The 19,982-nt window shown below is 36.4% G+C and overlaps 2 protein-coding genes across 5 annotated transcripts in view; one reads left to right on the top strand and one right to left on the bottom strand.

Annotated features, from left to right (window-relative positions):
• Window positions 1–1,373: 1,373 nt before the first annotated feature.
• On the top strand, window positions 1,374–7,617 carry rab36 (RAB36, member RAS oncogene family). Of its 3 annotated transcripts, none has more exons than XM_048173042.1 (11): window positions 1,374–1,524; window positions 1,971–2,057; window positions 3,054–3,145; window positions 3,390–3,464; window positions 3,548–3,649; window positions 3,747–3,811; window positions 3,894–3,945; window positions 4,028–4,109; window positions 4,726–4,816; window positions 7,100–7,216; window positions 7,313–7,617. In XM_048173042.1, the coding sequence occupies exons 1-11, from the start codon at window positions 1,483–1,485 to the stop codon at window positions 7,366–7,368; spliced, it is 861 nt and encodes a 286-aa protein (XP_048028999.1). In that variant the 5' UTR covers window positions 1,374–1,482; the 3' UTR covers window positions 7,369–7,617. The 3 variants fall into 3 exon arrangements, with proteins under 3 accessions (XP_048028999.1, XP_048028992.1, XP_048029003.1); XM_048173035.1 differs by having other exon boundaries at window positions 3,054–3,157; XM_048173046.1 differs by having other exon boundaries at window positions 1,469–1,524; window positions 3,054–3,161.
• A 1,710-nt stretch (window positions 7,618–9,327) lies between these two features.
• The window catches only part of LOC125256797 (sodium/glucose cotransporter 1-like), a 41,347-nt gene continuing 30,692 nt past the window's right edge, over window positions 9,328–19,982 (bottom strand). For both annotated transcript variants that reach the window (XM_048173016.1, XM_048173024.1), the window contains 7 exons: window positions 17,520–17,655; window positions 11,873–11,980; window positions 11,618–11,768; window positions 11,345–11,513; window positions 10,910–11,125; window positions 10,405–10,510; window positions 9,328–10,108 (listed from right to left, as the gene is read on the bottom strand). In XM_048173016.1, the coding sequence (XP_048028973.1) occupies window positions 9,894–10,108; window positions 10,405–10,510; window positions 10,910–11,125; window positions 11,345–11,513; window positions 11,618–11,768; window positions 11,873–11,980; window positions 17,520–17,655 (1,101 nt within the window). In that variant the 3' untranslated portion in view covers window positions 9,328–9,893. The remainder of the gene's footprint in view (window positions 10,109–10,404; window positions 10,511–10,909; window positions 11,126–11,344; window positions 11,514–11,617; window positions 11,769–11,872; window positions 11,981–17,519; window positions 17,656–19,982) is intronic.

Raw genomic sequence — 19,982 nt, 5'->3', positions numbered from 1 at the left:
GCATGCGCAAATGCGCCGGCGCGCTGCATAATTACTTTATTATAGCTAAAATAAAGCGCAATAGAAACTACGAGCAATGACCGTCGTTTGAAAATGAAATGGCCAAACATGCGATTGAAGCTGCCTCAAAACTGTGCATGCATGCATGTATTTGTTGACGTGGCTTTAAAGCTATTGTTAACCAATTTGTTGGTCTTAACGTCTTAAAAATGCACATATGTACACCAGGGAAATCTAAATTTTCTCGGGGGAGCATGCCCCCGTACCCTCCTAGGAAACTACATTTTATGACCTCGGTAATTATGAAACCCAGCGTACATGTTCTTTAAATTCTATCTAATGAAATCTGAGGTAAACGTGTATTTCTACAAATGTGCGCACTTTGAGAGTAAAAGTTTGTATATGTAGTAGGCTATGCACTGTGATCAAAAATAAATGGGACCAAACGCGATTGAATGTAAAGGTTTGTGTCTCGTTATTCTATTAATAACTACCGATTGATTTTGCATTTCTTTTAGAAATTATTATATATAATATAGCAGCCCCCTCATTTTTAGATGGGCCCCCCCAAAAATAAAATTCTGGCTACGCCACTGACTGAAGGAAACTGTAGGGGGAGCTTCGCAAATCTCAAACCTACTTCATGTCTCAAAGCACATAACATTTCAATAATAATGAACATAAATACCTTAGAGAGCTTGTATACTGACTCCTGCTATTCATTTCTGTGTTAATACTGTTTACATGGACGAGTCTGAATGAACAGCTCCGGGTTAGAGCATCACGGGTTGCCATCTCTTAATTACAGTAGTTATGGCATGAACACAACATAAGCCCGTTGTTTTGATTCGGTAGGAACTGCAAAAGTGGCTGCTGTTTGTTCTGTCATCATTAACTCACTCTCAAGTTGTTCAAAACCTGTATTCATTTCTTTCTTGTGGCTGGACACAGAAGAAGATAATTTGAAGAATGTCGTTAAGCAAACAGTTTCTGGTCCCCATTGACCATAGTATTTTTATATTTATTTTTTTCTATACTATAGGGACCAGCAGCTGTTTAGTTACCCACATTCTTCTAAACACCTTCCTTTATGTTCAACAAAAAAAAAAAAAAAAAAAAATGAAAAAAAATGAAAAAGAGTAAATAATGACATAATTTTAATTTTGGGGTTAACTATACCTTTAAGTTATCTCATTGCGTGACGCTACATGTGATGTTTTACGTTTTGGGTTGTTTGTTATTTTGAATGCATTTTAGTTGATTTCCAAACATGGAATGGGTGGGTTGGCATGAGTTGCCATATAGCCTACATGCATTTAAATTTGTCCATTGATTTTTTTTTTTTCTTCCTCCAGCTCTAAGTGCGTCCATTAAATATTTCCTGTTGCCATCGCACGGCGTATCTGCTACACCACGTGATGGCGGCGGGTTCCGGCTAGTGGTTGCCATGGCGATGACTTGAGGATTTGATGCGGAGACTCGATGCGCATTCGGCAGGAATTAGACTGCGCTGCAGGAATATCCGTGAGTACACGACAGCCAATTAATTTTGCACAGTCTCAGTAGGTCTTAATGCGTTAAAACGAGATTAGCAGTGTTTTTAAATGATTTTTTTTATAGACTAAGTATTAACTGCGCTGTTACAGCGCTATATTGTGTTGCCATTCTCGTACAACAAATGCAGCTCTGCTTATTTGTTAGTGTTTATAGCGGGATTAACTAATTAAACCATGAACCATAACCATAGTCTTCTGTATGAGGTAACACGCTTAAAGACATCTACAGCATTTCTGCACATCTGCAGTGTATTAAAGTTAAAATGATGACTTTGCTTGATATAATACTATGTCTAGTATACACTTATTGTATAAGGTATGCAATATTAAGTTATTCAGGTAGGTGTAAATGTACAGAGTAAACACATACAGTATGTCTGATCTGATTGTGCTGACAGTGTGTGTCTTTCACAGGCGAGTTTCCCTAGACAACCTGCTGACAAGAAAATGCATTTCAGCCCTCCTGTCAGCAGAGACAGGATCATATGTACATTTCCAAAGGTAGACTGTCTAAAGTCACATTATGTTAAATATTTACAGGTACTTAAATTGAAGAGATCATTCAGCATTTGACCAGGTTAAATCATCCAGTCTGATTCATATTGCACGTCGTACTATGGGAAATTCAGCAAGCGTTTTGTAAACTGTTTTGCACATCAGATTAGTATATTGAGAAAGTGTGACATCCATATAGAGGGGCCTCACTGCAGATGAATCCATCAGGATCACAGGACTGCAGCTTACTCTGCTGAAATAAAAAACCTTCCCACAGCTGCTTCTTGCAGTAGTTTTCTCAGTAGTGGGGTCATATTAAGGGCAAATGTTAAAGTCAAAGTTTAATTATAAAGCACTTTTTAAAAACAAGTGTTTATCAAAGTGCTGTACACACATAAAAAGAATAAAAATATCAATGATACAAACAGTCAACAACACAAAAGAAGACAATAAGACACAATAAAAACAATAAAAAAAAAGCAGCTCTCACATAGCGTCAAATGCCAGACTATAAAAATACGTTTTTAGGCTAGAATTAAAAACAGCAAGTGTTTGAGTCTGTCTAATGTAGAGGGGCAAAATTATTCCAGAGCTTCGGAGCCACCACTGCAAATGCTCGGTCACCCCTGCTCTTCAACTTTACCCGTGAGACAACTAAAAGCAAATGGTCAGCAGACCTAAGTGCTATTAGGGGAGCATACAGCTTGATCAAGTCAGAAAGATATTTAGGTGCTAAACCATTAAGAGATTTAAAAACAAATACCAAAATCTTAAAATGAATCCTAAAATGGACAGGTAATCAGTGAAGAGAGGTGAAAACGGGTACCCTATTTACTTTACTATGATTCCAAAATGCAAAGTAATGAAACTGACACAGTTTCAACATACTAAACAAAACTACTGTTCTTAAACAGTAAATGACCCAAAGTATATGGTATTTCATGCTGTTTATAACAAGAAGAGTTGGTTGGCATTTATTAGTTCTGTCCTGTTGTTCTGTAGTGTTATAATCCACAAGCCTGCCTACAGGTGAAGGATGACTGGGATACAAAAGCCAAGATGGCTTGTCAAGACCGGGCGGCCCGCCTGCAAGGGTATGTATGTATGTATGTATGTATCTATTTATCTATCTATCTATCTAATCTATTTCTATTTTAATATACAGTATTTAAAACATAATTTATTAATGTTGTGGCAAAACTGAATGTTCAGTACTCCAGTCTTCAGTGATATATATATATATATATATATATATATATATATATATATATATATATATATATATATTATTATTATTTTCTTATTTCAATAATATACTTTTTATATGTTATCTTCCAGGTATGACAGGCTTAAGATGTCAAAAGCAGTAGTGGTTGGAGATCTGAATGTGGGAAAGACATGTTTAATAAACAGGTAGAGTGTACATGTCTACTTTAAATGATACATGTTGTATTTTTCATCAACATTAAGTTCCATTCTGTTCTTGTATATCATAGGTTCTGTAAAGATGTGTTTGAGAGAGACTACAAGGCTACTATAGGTGTTGACTTTGAGATTGAGAGATTTGAGATGTCTGGGCTGCCCTATTCTCTTCAAATGTGAGTAGTTATTTTCCGAACGATTTAAATAACACATCTGTTCATTTGAAACTTTCATGTGTTTTATATTCGATTTTGCACATTACAATATTTGTAGATGGGACACTGCAGGCCAAGAAAAGTTCAAATGCATTGCATCAGCATATTACAGAGGAGCTCAAGGTAAATGTAGGTTCTCATTTAATTCCCTAGATAAGAGTTTGTTTAAACCCTAATATAATATTTTCTGTTTCTATTTTAAAAGTTATTATTACTGTCTTTGACATGGCGGATATCAAGACCTTGGAAAACACACAGTAAGTAATTACTTTGGAGATTGGGAAATGTCAGTTTTTTTATTTATTTCATTTATTTATTCATTGTTTGTTTGTTTCTCAGACAGTGGTTATCGGAGGCACTGAAAGAAAATGAACCAAACTCCTGTTTTGTTTTCTTGGTTGGCACAAAAAGAGACCTCCTGGTGAGAACAGTCCCACACACAAACATTCATATTTGCATATGTATACATACAACACATAAAAGCTATTAAAGGGGTCCTATTATGCTTTTGTACATTTTCATCTTTTTTTAGTGTTTAATGTTGCTGTTTAAGCATGAAAAAGGTCTGCAAAGTTATAAAGCACTAAGTCACTGCAAAGGTTATTCTCTATATCAGTCATTGTAGTCTTGAGTTTTCTTCCGGCAACTGAACACTTCACAATATTCCTTATTTAAATAATTCCCGCCAAAGGGATATACAAAATAAAGAGCTGAGGCTGGTTGAAACTCACAGTTATGGTAAGGGGCGTGACATTTCCCAAACACGCTCAAAGTGATTGACCAATCACAGCATACTGGTCCAGCTGACCAGTCAGAGCACACTGAGCTTTTCAGAAGGAGGGGCTTCTCACAGAGACAGGAACTAAACAGAGCGTTACTGACAGACTGGGAAGAGAGGTGCTGCAATAATGTGAAAAATAATGTGTATTTTGAACATTCAAGCATGAAAACCTATTCTTGGAGACCCCAAAAACAAAACCAAGACAAAAGGGCATAATAGGTCCTCTTTAAAGATTCCCTGTTGTCTTTATGTGAAGTCTGCAGAAGAGTGCGAGAGAACAGAGATGGATGCCATAAAGATTGCAGCAGAAATGAATGCTGAATTCTGGTCGGTGTCCTCAAAAACAGGTACATTCTAAAGGGAAAAAAATATGCATGTACTTCATCTAGTAGTTGCAATTAGAGACATGTGTGAGTTGGATTTTTCAGTCCCGCTCCCGTAGGATTCTGTCCCGCTCCCGCCTCCTCCAGCAGAAATATATTTTACTTATTTTATTTTAAAAGTATAAATGTCGTTACATGTCGCCTAGCCACAACCTACACATCCCAGCATAAACACTCCTGATAAATTATTTGTTATTAAAGCATCAACATTCACAAACCACTGTTAATTTAACATAAAAGCAAGCATAGGCTACTGCGCGCATGGTTTGGCATGACAGAATGTGTGCAAAATGCGGTCCCTTTATAATTCCTAAAAAATGGACATTTCGGTTCATCACAAACTCACTAAGCTCAGTTATAACAAAGACTTATATAGAAAGACTGTGCACTCATATTATTATGAATGGGAGAAAGTGCAATGTGCAATATGGCGGAATAAGTCCCGCCTTCTAAATAAGAGCCATTCAGCAACTGGTAAAGTCATCGCGTCACTGCAGCAGCCATTGGAAGCTCCAGTTCCTATAGAAACAGTCAGACGCGCACTTCCTATAGAGATGCGCACTTAGGACTACGCATGCGCATTAGCTTAATCCAGCCCGAAACATGCCATTTTCAGTCATTATTCGAGCATTTAGAAACAAAATGTAGGAAACAGTTGTTGTCAGATTTCATTGGTGATTTCAAATATTAAATTTAATCGAAAGCTTGGCAAACAGCTTTGGAGAATGTGATGTTTCCCCATTCAAAGAGATAGGAGCTGCACTTGAATGCCCTATAGGCATTTCAAAGATGGCCATAGAGTGAAATGACTTGTCTTAAAGGGACTTTGGTTATAATAAATGAAGCTGATTGCACAATGAATCTTTCATAATGTCGTCTACTATACTTTGTTTGTTATAATCAGAGGATTCGGCGGCATTTAAAATTCAGCACTGAACAAAAACTCAGACGTTATGAGCGATGAGTGGATTCGAACTTAAATACGTCTGATTGGCCATTATTGGCCATTGCGTCTATGATTGGTTACATTGCACAATGCTGCAGAAACATGGTATAAATAGAAACTTGCACCTGTAAATCATTTTTATTTTATTTTAGTTGTTCTTGTTGCTTTTGTGGAATAGATGAATAACTTAATTTATTTGTTTTTAGATGTTTTATTTTTAGATATTTCTATTCTGTGGGAGTCCCTCGAATCATTTTATTCTCCCACAACCCACACACACGAGTACCTTACTGCCTGTGCCCGCACTCGACCATCAAATCTTGTCCCGCCCCACACTCTGTTGTGTCCGGTCCCACGGGAGTGCAGGTCTCTAGTTGCAATGTCCATTACAAGAATTATAAGATGGTTACTACATGTACAGTTGAGCTCAAAAGTTGAAATACCCCTTGCAGAATCTGCAAAAATATTGTTTTAACAAAATAAGGATCATAAAAATTGCATGTTATTTTTTATTTAGTATTGTCCTCAATAAGCTATTTCACATAACAGATGTTTACATAAAGTCAACAAGACAAAAAATAGCTGAATTTATCAAAAATGACCCAGTTCAAAGGTTTACATACCCTTGATTCTTAATACTATTTGTCGTTACCTGAATGATCCATGACTGTTTTTTTGTGATGGATGTTCTTTGAGTCTCTTGTTTGTACTGAGCAGTTAAACTGACCATGTTCTTCAGAAATCCTCCATGTCCTGCAAATTCTTTTATTTTCCAGCATCTTCTGCATATTTGAACCCTTTCCAACAATGACTGTATGATTTTTATAACCATCTTTTCACACTGAGGACAACTGAGGGACTCAAACACAACTATTACCAAAGCTGCAAACATTCACTGATGCTCCAGAAGGAAACATGATGCATTAAGAGCCAGGGATGTAAACTTTTTTTAAATGGATGAACAGGATAAATTGTACATTTTTTGTCTTCTAGGAAACATGTATCTTTTGTAGCTTCCAAAGGGCAGTACTAAATGAAAAAAATATTATCTTTAAACAAAATAAGAAAAACTTGCACTTCATCTTCTTGTTCAAAAGTTTTCACCCCCCGACTCTGTTTCCTTCTGGAGCATCAGTGAATGTTTGCAGCTTTTGTAATAGTTGTGTTTGAGCCCCTCAGTTGTTCCTCAGTATGAAAAGATGGATCTTAAAATCATAGTCATTGTTGGAAAGGGTTCAAATATGCAAGGGGTATGTAAACTTTTGAGCTCAACTGTAACTGTTACTACTATTGGTTTGAAGGGGAGAATGTCCAGGAGTTTTTCTTTCGCGTGGCAGCTCTGGCCTTTGAAGATGCCATTCTGAAGGACCTGGAGACAGAAATCAGCACCGCTCAGATCGGAGATGGAAGTATTCTCAGTAAGTGATTACGCTCTAAAATCATAAAACAGAGATGTTCGCTTAAGTAAATGTAAATATTGTGAGGTGTAAGATGATGTGGCTTTGTTATTTCAGATGATAAAGCACTGGAAGATGCTGAAGAAAAACCAAAGAAGAAGTCCTGTTGTTGATCCTGGATCTTTCAAGAAGAAAAATTACCAACTTGTATTACAGAACAAAATAAATATAGTTGAAAAAGAAGTGTTTTTCCCTGACATAACCAACTTCTGAGTTGGTGCATCACTAATGTGCTCTCTGAGAGGGACCACCTTATCAGAACACACATAAAAATAAGGGACTGATAACCAATATGAGTTTGATTTATACTGTAGTATTAACATTAGTATTTTGTAATGCTCAATAAACTGCCATTTAATGATTATATTGTATGTTATATTTCAACCTTTTGTACTTTTTTTTCCCCTTTTGGCAGGCGAAATAAATATACATTGTAATTGAACACAGGTTATTATTATTATTATTTGTCTTTACATTACCCAAGCTTGAGAAATCTACATGTTCAGCAGTAATAGAAGGAAACATGCTATTTATCAGTAAAGAAGCATAGTTTGACAATGCAGAAGCATAATCATAGTGTAACAGATGGCGGCATAGTAGATTTATCATTGTACAAATAAAGCTAAATTAAATTTTTTTATCTTCTGAAATTGTAAGATATTCACTTTGAAATGGTATTCTTGATGAAGACAGAAAAATGCCTATGAACTCTGCCTATATTATATTATATTATTGAGGCAGTCTGTATTTAGTTATGACTGTGAATCTCCAGCATGCTTTGTGGCACTGTCCATCTCTATATTGTATACCCGAAGAAGCCACTGTCCACTTGTGCTGCCTTCATGTGTTATTTCTATTATTTTTATATAATTATTTCATAATTCCCGCTTCAGAAGTGATTACAAGCTTGTTGCATTCAAGTGCTTTGTTGTCGGAATGAACAGGAATAATGGAGGCCAGCAAGTTTATATTTGCCTATTTATTGTGAAAATCTTATTAAAATCAAAATTATATGTAACTGATCACCATCTCCTGCATCTTTCTCTCACAAACTTTTTCTCTCTGCTAATTTTCAATCTGGCTGTATGTGTGGTGGGGTGCCCCAGAAGTCCTGCTGCTGTCTGCATCTCAGACAGCGCCTGGTTTTTGCTGCATAGTCTGGGTGGAAGGCCCTCATCAATCCTGCCTGGTTCATGGCTTATAACTCTAACATAGACTTTTTTTTTTTTTTAATCCCAATGTGAAAAAAAACAAATACTTCCAGAATCAACTCTGTTGAAAAAGTAGGCGGGCATTTTTCATTTACTGGTGCCGGTTGATACTGGATATTTCATTGTTCCTGCTCATGGAACAATTAAACGTCAAAAAGTGATTGAGAAATATTTAAAACTTTGCACTATTTGTAAGTCTCTAATAAACCAGTGACACTGAGCGTGTGAATTTCTTTGTCAATACGGTCACATGTTCTTGCTTCTATTGAACTTAACTTTTCATTCATTATTTATGAAAAATTGAAGTAAATTAGAAAAATGCAAAATTCTCAAGTATTCTTGAACTTTTGAACCCTACTGTAGATTTGATATATATTGAAGATCTAGGTCCAAAATTGACATGTAGACGTGATGATGAGTCTCCAGTGATGACGGCCCATCAGGTGTTTGAAGAGTTCATCTGTCAACAACTGATGCAAGGCTACCAGATCATTGTAAAGACAAACAGGAAGCCACAGCCTGCTATAGTCCCACCTCCCAGCAGCAGCCCACTTCATTCCAGAGGTACATCCAAGACTTGGAAGTAAACGTCCACTGGTATGATTGGGTAACAGTTTTGCATTTTAAAATAATTTTCAACATATCTGCTTCACGTGTGGAATTGTTTTGAAATCTTCCAATGTTTGCCATACTTGTTTAAGTAAGAGTCTGATTCTGAATTAGAAGACAAACCTAAACAAAAAAATCGTGATTTGTTATCACAACTTTTTTTCTTTTGTCAAATCAACCTATATAATTAATGTGGTTCAGATAACAATATGTTGAGTTTCTGTTGATTAAACCATTCTCCATTGTATTAACTCAATTTTTTATTAGCAATGAACTCAAAATAGGTAAACAACCAGGTCACTTACTTTTTTAAGTTAAACCAACAGTATTTCTTTTTCTATAAAAAAAAAAAACTCTATAATATGTCAAAGATATAAAGGAAGAATGTGTGGTTTTGAACAAGTAAACATTGTTAAATGTACAGTAAAAACTGCCAGGCATGTGTTAAATTAGATACTATACAGCAGTTAAGAACGATTTGACAAAAAATAAGGACATGATTATATGAATGATCTGTTCTTGGGTTTACAATCAGTTTAGGTGCTAAAAACAATGTACATTAATTTAAAAGGACAGAAAAAGTATACTGTATTGTACTTCCTGCCATCAAATCAAAGTACAATAGGCAGCTATAAGGAAAAAAAAGTTTTTGTTGAGGATATTATAAGGAAGTATTGAGTGTTTCAAGAGGAACTTTGTAACCTCTTACAATCTGATTAATCACATTTAGCTTGATGTTAATAAAAAGTAACATTTCTGTCCACAGAATACAGGTCTAATATCCTAATATCCTGAGTTAGATGATAGTGATGTGATCTTTAACCAAAGAAACCCTGGAAAAAGACACAGACGGTGAGGAGGATAATAGCGTTAGCGTTGACCACATTTCTCCATAGAGGCTTCTCAGTGGTGTCAGTGAGCTTCATCTTAATCTCTGCCTCCTGTTCTTTAGTCAGTTTAGAGTCATTGCCTTGATCGAAGCCACAGAACCAGTTGTAGGCCTTCTTACAAAAGCCTGGTTCCTCGCGCACCTCTGCAGGGTCAACAGACAAACGGAAACGGTTGTTATTGGTTATTAAAAGCTAATATGTTACTTGTGCAATGTGATTTACACAAATAAGACATGTCTGGATAATTGTACTTTGTTTTTCCTAGCACAAACTACAATCTAATCAAATAATCATGGCTATAACCAAGTCTCAGCATCAAACGGCACACCCACAGACGTCCACAGTCCGTTCACTGAGCCACGTGATGCTCGTTGCACACAAAAATGGTGAGATGTTACTTATCAAATAATTATGTATTAGGTGGCTTGTGCAGATGTACCATCTGTTTCCTTAGAGTTGGAATCCTGGTCGTCAGTCCAGTCATCTAACTCCAGATCTATCCTCTCCTCAGTGCTGTTCCTCAAACTCCAGCAGAGTCTGTACAGCTGCACAACAACAAGGGGCCACAGAATGAGGGGCCATGATGGAGAAGTTGCTTTTTTATAGATATAAAAAAACAGTTATACACTTGCTTTGTAGACTTCCATTGTCAATGCATAAATGTCAACTGTCTGTCTGTCTGTCTATTTATCAACTTAATGCCTCCTTTCTGAGTAATAATTTATTTAAAAAGAAAAATCTTTTTAACCCAAACTTTTGAACTGTGGTATGTTATAGTGTATATACTGTAATATGTGTATTTCAAGTGAAATAAGAATACTTAATATTTGTAAAAAAAAATATATATATATATATTTAAATGGACATTATGCTACAGAAGCATGATTAAAGAACAGTGTATAATACTGAAGAGTTGTAGTAGTTTTGTTATAATAAGAGCTTACATGTTTGTCGTCAATGGGTTTGGTCATGAAGGAGATGACCAGTATCAATACACAGGACAGGCTGAAGAGGATGATTGCAAAATAGAGGTAGTGCACACCGCAGATGATCGTGGGACAGTTACTGGGATTCACGCAGCTGCCCGTGCCATAGGCAAACTCGGGTATCATACGCGCCAGACCCACCAACAGACCAATACACAACCCATAGAAAGCGCCCTGTGAGGGGATATCAACATTATGTGTCAATACATGACAAATGAACAGCAAGATTTTGATTTTCTGGAAAATCTTGACTGGTTTTGAGAGAGAATTTTTTTAATTTTTTTTTTATATCAAGCTGGATTTAACAAGCAAAATGGACATAAACCAAAATATATAAATGGATGGATACAAGGCAAAATATATAAAACTGTAAAATGTTTAGAATTGACTCACTGGTTCATTTACTCGCTTGCAAAAAATGGCGAGGGTGAAGACAGCGGCAATGGGCGGAGCCAGATAACTGGTGACAGACTGCATGTAGTCGAAGAGCTGGCCGCTCTGAGCCGTCTGAACGATGGGGATCCATGCGATACTCACGCCGATCAGAAACAGCATGAACACCCTGCGCGCATGAACACAGGCATCTCAGAGCCTATTCACATCATTTTCTGCTCACAAGGTCAGAAAATCAATATCCAACACATACAAACAGACACGAGAACACACCTGCCAGCAATCATGAGCTCCTTTTCTTTGGCTTTGGGACGGATCTTGGTGTAGATGTCCATGGTGAAGAGTGTGCTGGCGCTGTTAAAGATGGAAGTGAGTGAACTCATCAGAGAGGCCAGCATGACGGACAACATCAAGCCTCTGAGACCTTCAGAAACACACACAGCAGTTTAGACCCATAACACCAGACATATCTATCAAAGCAGCCTATTAAAGATGGAAGAGACCGAAATAGAAATATCAGGATATTACCGTTTGGCATCAGGTCCACCACAAGTTTAGGATAAGCAATATTACTGCAGCCCACACTGGTTCCACAATAGTCGTTACACTCTTCTGGATCCACACATGCAATCTCATCTAACACAATCAAGAGAATACACACAAACATTAGTTTCACTAATAGACTGTTCACTGACCTTCTGATGCACATTGCATACAAAAATGTCACAAAAATGGGTGCACATTACTTTTGGATTGACAGAATTTCTTATCACAACATATGTTTGTTTGATATGCAGAACTGACTTTTAATTATTAATAATTACTGCTTTTCAACAAAATTAAAACAATTATAATATTTTATTAGAAGGATAAATTTTTTTAATTTTTATTATGTTTTATTTCTATTTAGCTTTAGTAATTTTACCCCCGGTTTCACAGACAAGGCTTAAGCTAGTCCTAGATTAAAATGCATGTTTGAGCTGTTTTAACTGAAAGCAGATCTTAAAATATGTCAGTGCCATTGTTTTGTCTCAAGATTCACACCAGTAATGTTTTCTTCTAGGGTACGTTTATAAAAGCTACTTAAATGCCATAATTGATCTAACCGTGTGTTCACACTTCGCCGGCGAGAGCGTCAACATTCGCCTTGGCCGCCCTGCCAACAACGCTGTACTGTTCGTTCAAACCGCCGCCGACGGGAGGGTCAAAGCAGAGCCAAAGTAAATGACAGGTCGCGTCAACCAATCGGAAGCCTCTCAAGCGAGGACCTCTACATTCTAATTGGTTGCCGCCGAACCGCGTCATAGCTCATTACCATAAAGTTAACCTGATTCCAACTCTCCTCGACGCTCTCACCGTCCAAGACGCGCCGCGCCGCTCTCGCCGGAGCTCGCCGTCGGCTCTCATTGAAAATGAATGACTAGCGTCACTTTGACGCTCTCGCCGCCGACGGTGTGAACACACAGTAAGGCCTAATCCTGGGTTAGTCTAAGTCCTGTCTGTGAAACCTGGCCATAGTATTTCAACTTAAACCTACTTTATTTCAGTTTTTTAAATTTATTCCAGCTTCAATTGACAAAATTTGTGTAGTTTTAGTTAACAACACTGCGTCTAACAAAAACTGTGGTTGGTCGACAGTCGACCTGGGGTGTTTTTCCCATATAATGACGTAACTCTCTGCTTAACTACCATAGTACGATGCATTGTTGAAAAAAACAACAACTAATAAGTCACAACATTTTCCCAAAACCATATTCTTGCACATTTGTCGTTCAACCACATTGGATAATGATGTCATGCAGGTGGTGGAGTAATAACATCTTTCCATTTGAGATCAAATTAATGCCAGATTTTTGGCTAAAATTACAGACATGGCATCTGAGGACTAATTCTCTTTTTTTCAGTTATTTCGCTTTATTTCCAGATTCATAGGCTCCTTTACTTACTAGAGCACATACGCACATACAAAAATGTGTATGTGCACTTTAAATCCCTTGACAAAATCCAGCGTAGCATCAGTTCAGGTCAGTTCAGGTCACGTCAGTCAAGCTTACTTCCCAGGTGACCTATAGGAATACGACGCCTATCACAGCATCCATATATAAGCCCCTAAGTATTATCAGCAGCTATTGCATTTCTCAGGAGCTAATGGACTACTTGCACAACTACTTCCAACTTCTACTTAATGCGGCTCGAGCGTTTCTGGTCAGCATTCAGTGCATTTACAGTATATACAGAAAGATTCTCACGAAAACGCAGATTATTACTATGTTTCAGGACTGCCAATTAATCATTCTCTGCATTAACATTAATTATCTTCAACCTGCTGAAATGTTTATAAATATATTTCCCTTCCAAATGCGCATTTTGAATTATGAATAAATATATTTCCCCACTAACCTGCTGCCGTCAAGTGCTCGTCTTCTCATTAGCAGTGTTTTTCTCTTTAGTCATCATATTTCATACCTGTTAAATTTACATTTAAATTAATTTGACTGATAAACACCCTTAAGAAAGCGCATGGTTTTACTATGTTAAGTGTAGTAACTATGGGTGTGTGACTCCTCTACCCAGGTCCTACTCGCCCCGCTCTGCGCGGGCCTCAAGCCTGGGTCTCCAGCGTGGGAGTTGGATGCTCTAACAAGGAGGCTAAAGGCTGTCCCCCTACTTCACACCCACAAACTCGAACTTTGAGATGCATAAGAAAGACTGGAGGTTTTGTTTATTGGTTTAAGGCAGGGGTGGGGAACGTTGATCCTGGAGGGCCACTGTCCTGCAGAGTTTAGCTCCAACCCTGAAAAAAACACTCACCTGCCTGTAACTTTAGTAATCCTGAAGACCTTGATCAGCTTCAGGTGTGTTTAATTAGGGTTGGAGCTAAACTCTGCAGGACAATGGCCCTCCAAGATCAACGTTCCCCACCCCGTCCATTTTCACATGCAGTGAAAGATACATAGTAGAGCAAAGAGGACACAGACAATGTGCTGACAGATGAGACAGATCAGGTTACTTTTGATATAAAACAGTCTCGGCTTTTAAATTCTGTCAATTTTACTACAGGATCCAAACAATACATGTGGTTTTGGCGCTCTTTAATGTGGCATTACAGATCGCTGTAACACCTCAGGTCAAAGGAAAGCCATTCAGTGACAAACTCGATAGTAAAAAAGAAGAAAAAAAGAAATCTAGAGAGGGGTATTTTTAAAAAAATATGCACAATATTACATATTAATATTTTTAATGTTATTAAAAAGTTGTTATTATTAAAAACACAGTACCAGTCATTGTAACAGTTGGACTATTGATGACTTCTGAGGAGAAAAGAAAACCTGAAGTAGATTGGTCTATTCAGTTTGCTCGAAATTAATTAAAAATACACTTTCAAAAGCTGAAGTGATTTTTATTTATTAGTTAAAGTATAACTCAATATTTTAACTAATTGCTAAAGTGGAATAATCGAACAAAGCATACTGATTAATCAGTGTAATAATCGTCGATTAATCGTTCCAATATTCATACCACTTATTTTGTTTTCGATACGATACCGATACTTTCAAGGCCAAAATCGTCGATACCAATACAATACCTCCAGTCTGAATTTAAGTTATTAAATTATTAATAATTTAAGTCCTTAAATTATTGAATTACTATGAGTAAAATGGGTACCCACTTAACGTTATATTTGAAAGGTATTTTAACATTCAATACGCCTTAATTGCTATTTATTAGATTATATTTTTGTTTACACATAGTTAAAATGTTTATTTGTAGTGGTAACCATGGAAATCTACAAATACTATAGGCTTAGCTGAACTATAGTCACTGTAGTAATGGTTCAGTTTCATAAGGGACTGCCAGTGACAGGCTGTTGCACCTATAAAATGCAAACTTTGTATTCTGACAGTGTAGTTACAGAACAGAACATCAATACGAACTTTTAATGTTCAATTTAAATAAATGTAATTGCAAAAACTATGTAGGCTACTATTTCATTTTGTTTGTTATGAAATAACTCAAACATATTATGTTGTTCTGTCTGCTGTTAAGCATTGTTCTGGGCTGCGCTTCCCAAAAGCATCAATAGTTTCTAACAATATTAAATGCATGCAGCCGTTTGAATGTAGTGTCGGCAGTCAGCGAACGCTTTCTGTGATTGATTGGTTCTGACCTGCAGCATTTGTGTGTTCAGATGAGCAGGAAAATAGTTCTACAACACAATTATTCGCTAACGTAGGTTATTTGTCCAATTCAATGCATATTGTATGCATTACATTTATTGTTAATTAAACAAAATCACTAGTAAAAAAAACCACCTTAGTATTGATATTTTTATTTGAGTATCGATACTTTCGATACTCAACGTCAGTATCGATATATTGATACTTCATATCGATATGTCCATCCCTACTGCCAAATATTAACAAGACATCTGCTTGGTTTTGATTATCATCTATATCGCAAACACTCTCGGATAGCATAGTTTATTTCATCATTAAAGTTTTTTATTTCCATGCGTTTTAAAGCTATATCAGTTTAAACTTCTAAAGGATCGTTTTCTGAGCACACTTATCTGAAGCATATATACACAGACAGCTGGCTGTCAGACGTCAAGTCTCGTGAGTTACTTCTCTTTCACATTTTTTTTTTGTGTTTAAACTGTCAAATACACACAAGGTTCTGTCAAAAACACACAGTTCACATAAACACAGTCAGTTATGTCTGTGAACGTAAATAGCAGGCAATGTTACAGAAATCATATGTGTATATTAGATCTGAGGCACATTCCCTTCAAAAATAAAACTAATCCATTGAGTTCGCTCAGATGTCAGTAAATGAAGACTGTTATGTTCACTCTTACATCCAACAACAAAACATCTCAATCACTTACTAGGCATTGTTGTCACTACAGCTGCTTGAGCGCAGAGAAAATGGAGGACAGTGTACAGCTCGCTGAGGGCGGAAACTATGGTAATACAGGACTGTCAATCAGTGGCCATAGGCGGGGCACGAGTAATGTGACGTCACATTACTCAGAGAATCAAAAAGGTTTGTCTAATGAGACTGCTTTGGTTTAATGGGGATTTTAAAAAAAGGAGTAGATGGATTTTTATCATTGTAGGGTGGTTGTGTTCACACACTGCCAACACACATTTTTATCCAAACATTTATGGATTTACCTATTATGGATTTAGTATAATAGGTGACCTTTATGCAATTCTCATATTTGTGCCCAAGTAAATCTAGGTATCAGCATCATGCTTGTTGCATTAAACCATCCAGCTATTATTGGTGATTTGTTGCCAAGTCTGTATTATCCAGAGGTTGTCACCGACATTACTTCAGTATAGTAATGTATTTTCAAGTAAAGATGAATCTCCATCTCTCATCTCTAGTTCACAGCAGTTTGTCTGTTGCAAGGGAGCAATTAAGGATGTTTTGCTCAAGTGGCCAACTGACACAGCAGAGAAGGACACCGTTCTAGAAGAGAATCCACCTTCACATTCTTAGTAAAGATTAAAAGACAACTCACACAGATGAAGGTTTACCATAAGACTACAGCCAACAAGCATGCACTTCTGCACCTGCTTGAGAGGATTAACTGTCAACACCAGCAGGTGGTAGTAACATTCATCACTCATAAGAACTGGAACTTGGACAATGGATACAAACCATAAGCAAACAGTGTTGATTCATTTTGATAACTCAATCTTCATTTTCTTCATTTCAGACAGCATGTCATTCATAGGATATGCTTGTTGTTGCTAAGCTTTTTGGCATCACGCTTTTTGCTATAGCTTATGCGCGTATTGGCAACATACTCGTTTAGGTCATCTGGGTAAGGGCAACATGCTGTTGCTTAAGCTTTTAGGTACTATGGTTTCGGGAAAATACGACTTGTTGAACTCTGTTGATTACGATGGAACTTGTGCCCATAGTTGGCTAATGATGCTCTGTGAGATGCTAGCAAATACATGGACCAGACTATTATTTATTCTGATGGGCAAAAGTCTAGTTATTTGAGACTAATAAAGCCTATTGGCTAGATCACCTCAAACATTAAAGTTGCCATATCATATCACTCAGTCAGGATTCAGTCAACATATTTACTAACATGAACAAAATAGTTTATCCGTTTATCATCCGTCTCAGCCAGGATGTTGTCAAACCTTCTTACCTGTGTACAGCACTCTGCTGATCATACCAGGGAAAACCATGAGGAACATGGGCAGAAGTTTGAGATAACCACACAGGATGCAGCCAGCTTTCACATGAGACAGGTTCTTGGCAGACAGACAACGTTGCACAATCACCTAAAACAAGACAGAGTGTTTGACTGCTCTCCTCAACAAGATGGAGTCTCTTCTGCTCAACATGGCTGCATTTATTTGATAAAAAAATACAGTAATCTAGTGTTCTTGGGTAGTGTGTTGAAACTCTGACTAAACACCAACTTAAACCGTAGACAATGAAGACAGAGTCGTAGTAAGGTTAATCATTTTACTGTCACTCTTCGTCATTAACATGCAGTGAAAACTGTAATAAAACAATACACCAACAATGTCCATGTCTTGATTAATCATCCAATTATAAATATCTGTAACATAAACAATCACTGCTGTTCTCACTGTAGTAGCAGCTATAATAGCTATTAGCATCACTGTTATCTTGTTCTTAACAACTTAATAAATGTAATCTTTTTAACAAAATGATTGCGGGAGAGTTGATGGTTAAGGGAAACGCCTCTCATTAATGAAATCTAACAGGTGTTCTCATTTTGCAGCGAGTCAAGAGACAGGATAAAAAGCAGGGCTTGGAGAGAGTGAAGAGGGCTGACTGGGGAGCGTGCTATGCTGTCTTGTGCCATGCCCAGAGGACACGACTGTTGGTTTGAAATTTCTTTTGTTTAAGTGATTGCTGAAAACCCTTTGTGCTGCCTTTTAGTTTGTTTATAAAGAAGTGTGTAAATAAAAGGATAAATTCTGTTGAACAGCTGCTCTCAGACCCTGCCTCCCTCATTTCCACACCGGGAAGACAAAAGTTTGTCACAGTCACATAGATGAACTTACGGCATTGCCTCTATGATGGTTTATAGTGGATGTGAAGGATTACTAGTGAGAGCACACCATGTAGTTTCATTGTTTTCATGTAGAACCAGGAAGGACAAACAGGAAGTGACTAAACAGGCAGTGACATCATCACATAACAAACAATATTAATTTTTACAATTGAGGTAAATAAACAGATAAGTAATTACAAACTTTATATTTTACCTGAGAATATGTATCAACAAAAATAAAACAGATATTTGAAAGTTAAATTTCTTAAAGGGCAAGAAACAAACAAGAAACTCTGATTAATGAATTAGTAAGTAATAGTGCTCAGTTGATTGTGGTAGATACTAACTACTGTCGGTAACTACTATTTTTTCATACCTCCCAGAGAACTACTAAGAACTACTACATGTCATAATTAATGTGAATAATGCATAATGTATAATTAATTCTAAAGTGAAGATCATGGTAACCCACTAGTGATGACTGAAGTATTACCAAATCTTTCAGAAGGAATTACTAATTATTTCGATCAGTATTCTAAAGTGAATAACATGATAACTCTGTAGTAACTATTGGAGTGATAAACTTTAGAGGTTTTTGTAAAGTATTGGATAGTAATAACTCAAGAGTTACTACATAATTCTAAAGGAACTACTACTTATTTGGATCAGTATTCAAAAGTGAAGATCATGGTAACCCCCTAGTAATTACTTAGGTGTTTCCAAATACATTAGAAGGAATTACTGTACAAAACTGTACAAAACCTTAAACGTTTACAATGACTTCAGTAGTTACTACTGTAGAGAGTTATCATGTTTCTCACTTTAGAATACTGATCCAAATAATTAGCAATTCCTTCTGAAGGATTTGGTAATACTTCAGTCATTACTAGTGGCTTACCATGACCTTTACTTTAGAATTAATTATACATTATGCATCATTCATGTTAATTATGAACCTGTATATAGTAGTTCTAAGTAGTTCTCTGGGAGGCATGAAAAAACAGTAGTTATTGATTAGATAACAGTGAACTACCACATTCAATTGAGCACTATTACTTACTAATTCATTAATCAGAGTTTATTGTTAGTTAATAGTAGTTACTAGAGTGTTAATAATGCATTACTCATTTGTTCCTGTGTAGATATTCATTAATGAAGGATCAGTACTGAGTATTCTAAAGTGTTACCCAGTTAACATTAACTTCATTTGAATCTATTTTAAAATGTAATTTAGTCCTGTGATGTCAAAGCTGAATTTTCAGCATTATTACTTTAGTCTTCAGTGTCACATGATCCTTCAGAAATCATTCTAAAATGCTGATTTGATGCTCAAGAAACTTTTCTTTTTATGAACAATGTTAAAAACCTTTGTGCTGCTTAATATTTTTGTGGTAATCCTATTTTTTTTTTAGCATTCTTTGATGAATAGAAAGTAAAAAAAAAAACAATTTATTTGAAATAGAAATCTTTTGCAACAAAGTAAAAGTCTTTACTATCATTTTGATCATTTTGGCATTTATACTTATATATTTCATATAATACATAGGACATTTAATGTATCATAATTTCCCACCTAAAACA

Source organism: Megalobrama amblycephala, linkage group LG2, assembly GCF_018812025.1.
Source record: "Megalobrama amblycephala isolate DHTTF-2021 linkage group LG2, ASM1881202v1, whole genome shotgun sequence".
Taxonomy (NCBI): Eukaryota; Metazoa; Chordata; class Actinopteri; order Cypriniformes; family Xenocyprididae; genus Megalobrama; species Megalobrama amblycephala.
The sequence above is the reverse complement of the archived record's forward strand: the minus strand, read 5'-3'. Positions and strand labels throughout refer to the sequence as shown.

Bases quoted from the DNA above. Each gene is read 5' to 3' on its own strand.
- rab36 (XM_048173035.1), top strand. From the start codon at position 1,483: ATGCGCATTCGGCAGGAATTAGACTGCGCTGCAGGAATATCC. The intron at 1,525-1,970 runs GTGAGTACACGA...TGTCTTTCACAG, and splicing joins ACTGCGCTGCAGGAATATCC to GCGAGTTTCCCTAGACAACC. The intron at 3,465-3,547 runs GTAGAGTGTACA...TGTATATCATAG, and splicing joins AAGACATGTTTAATAAACAG to GTTCTGTAAAGATGTGTTTG.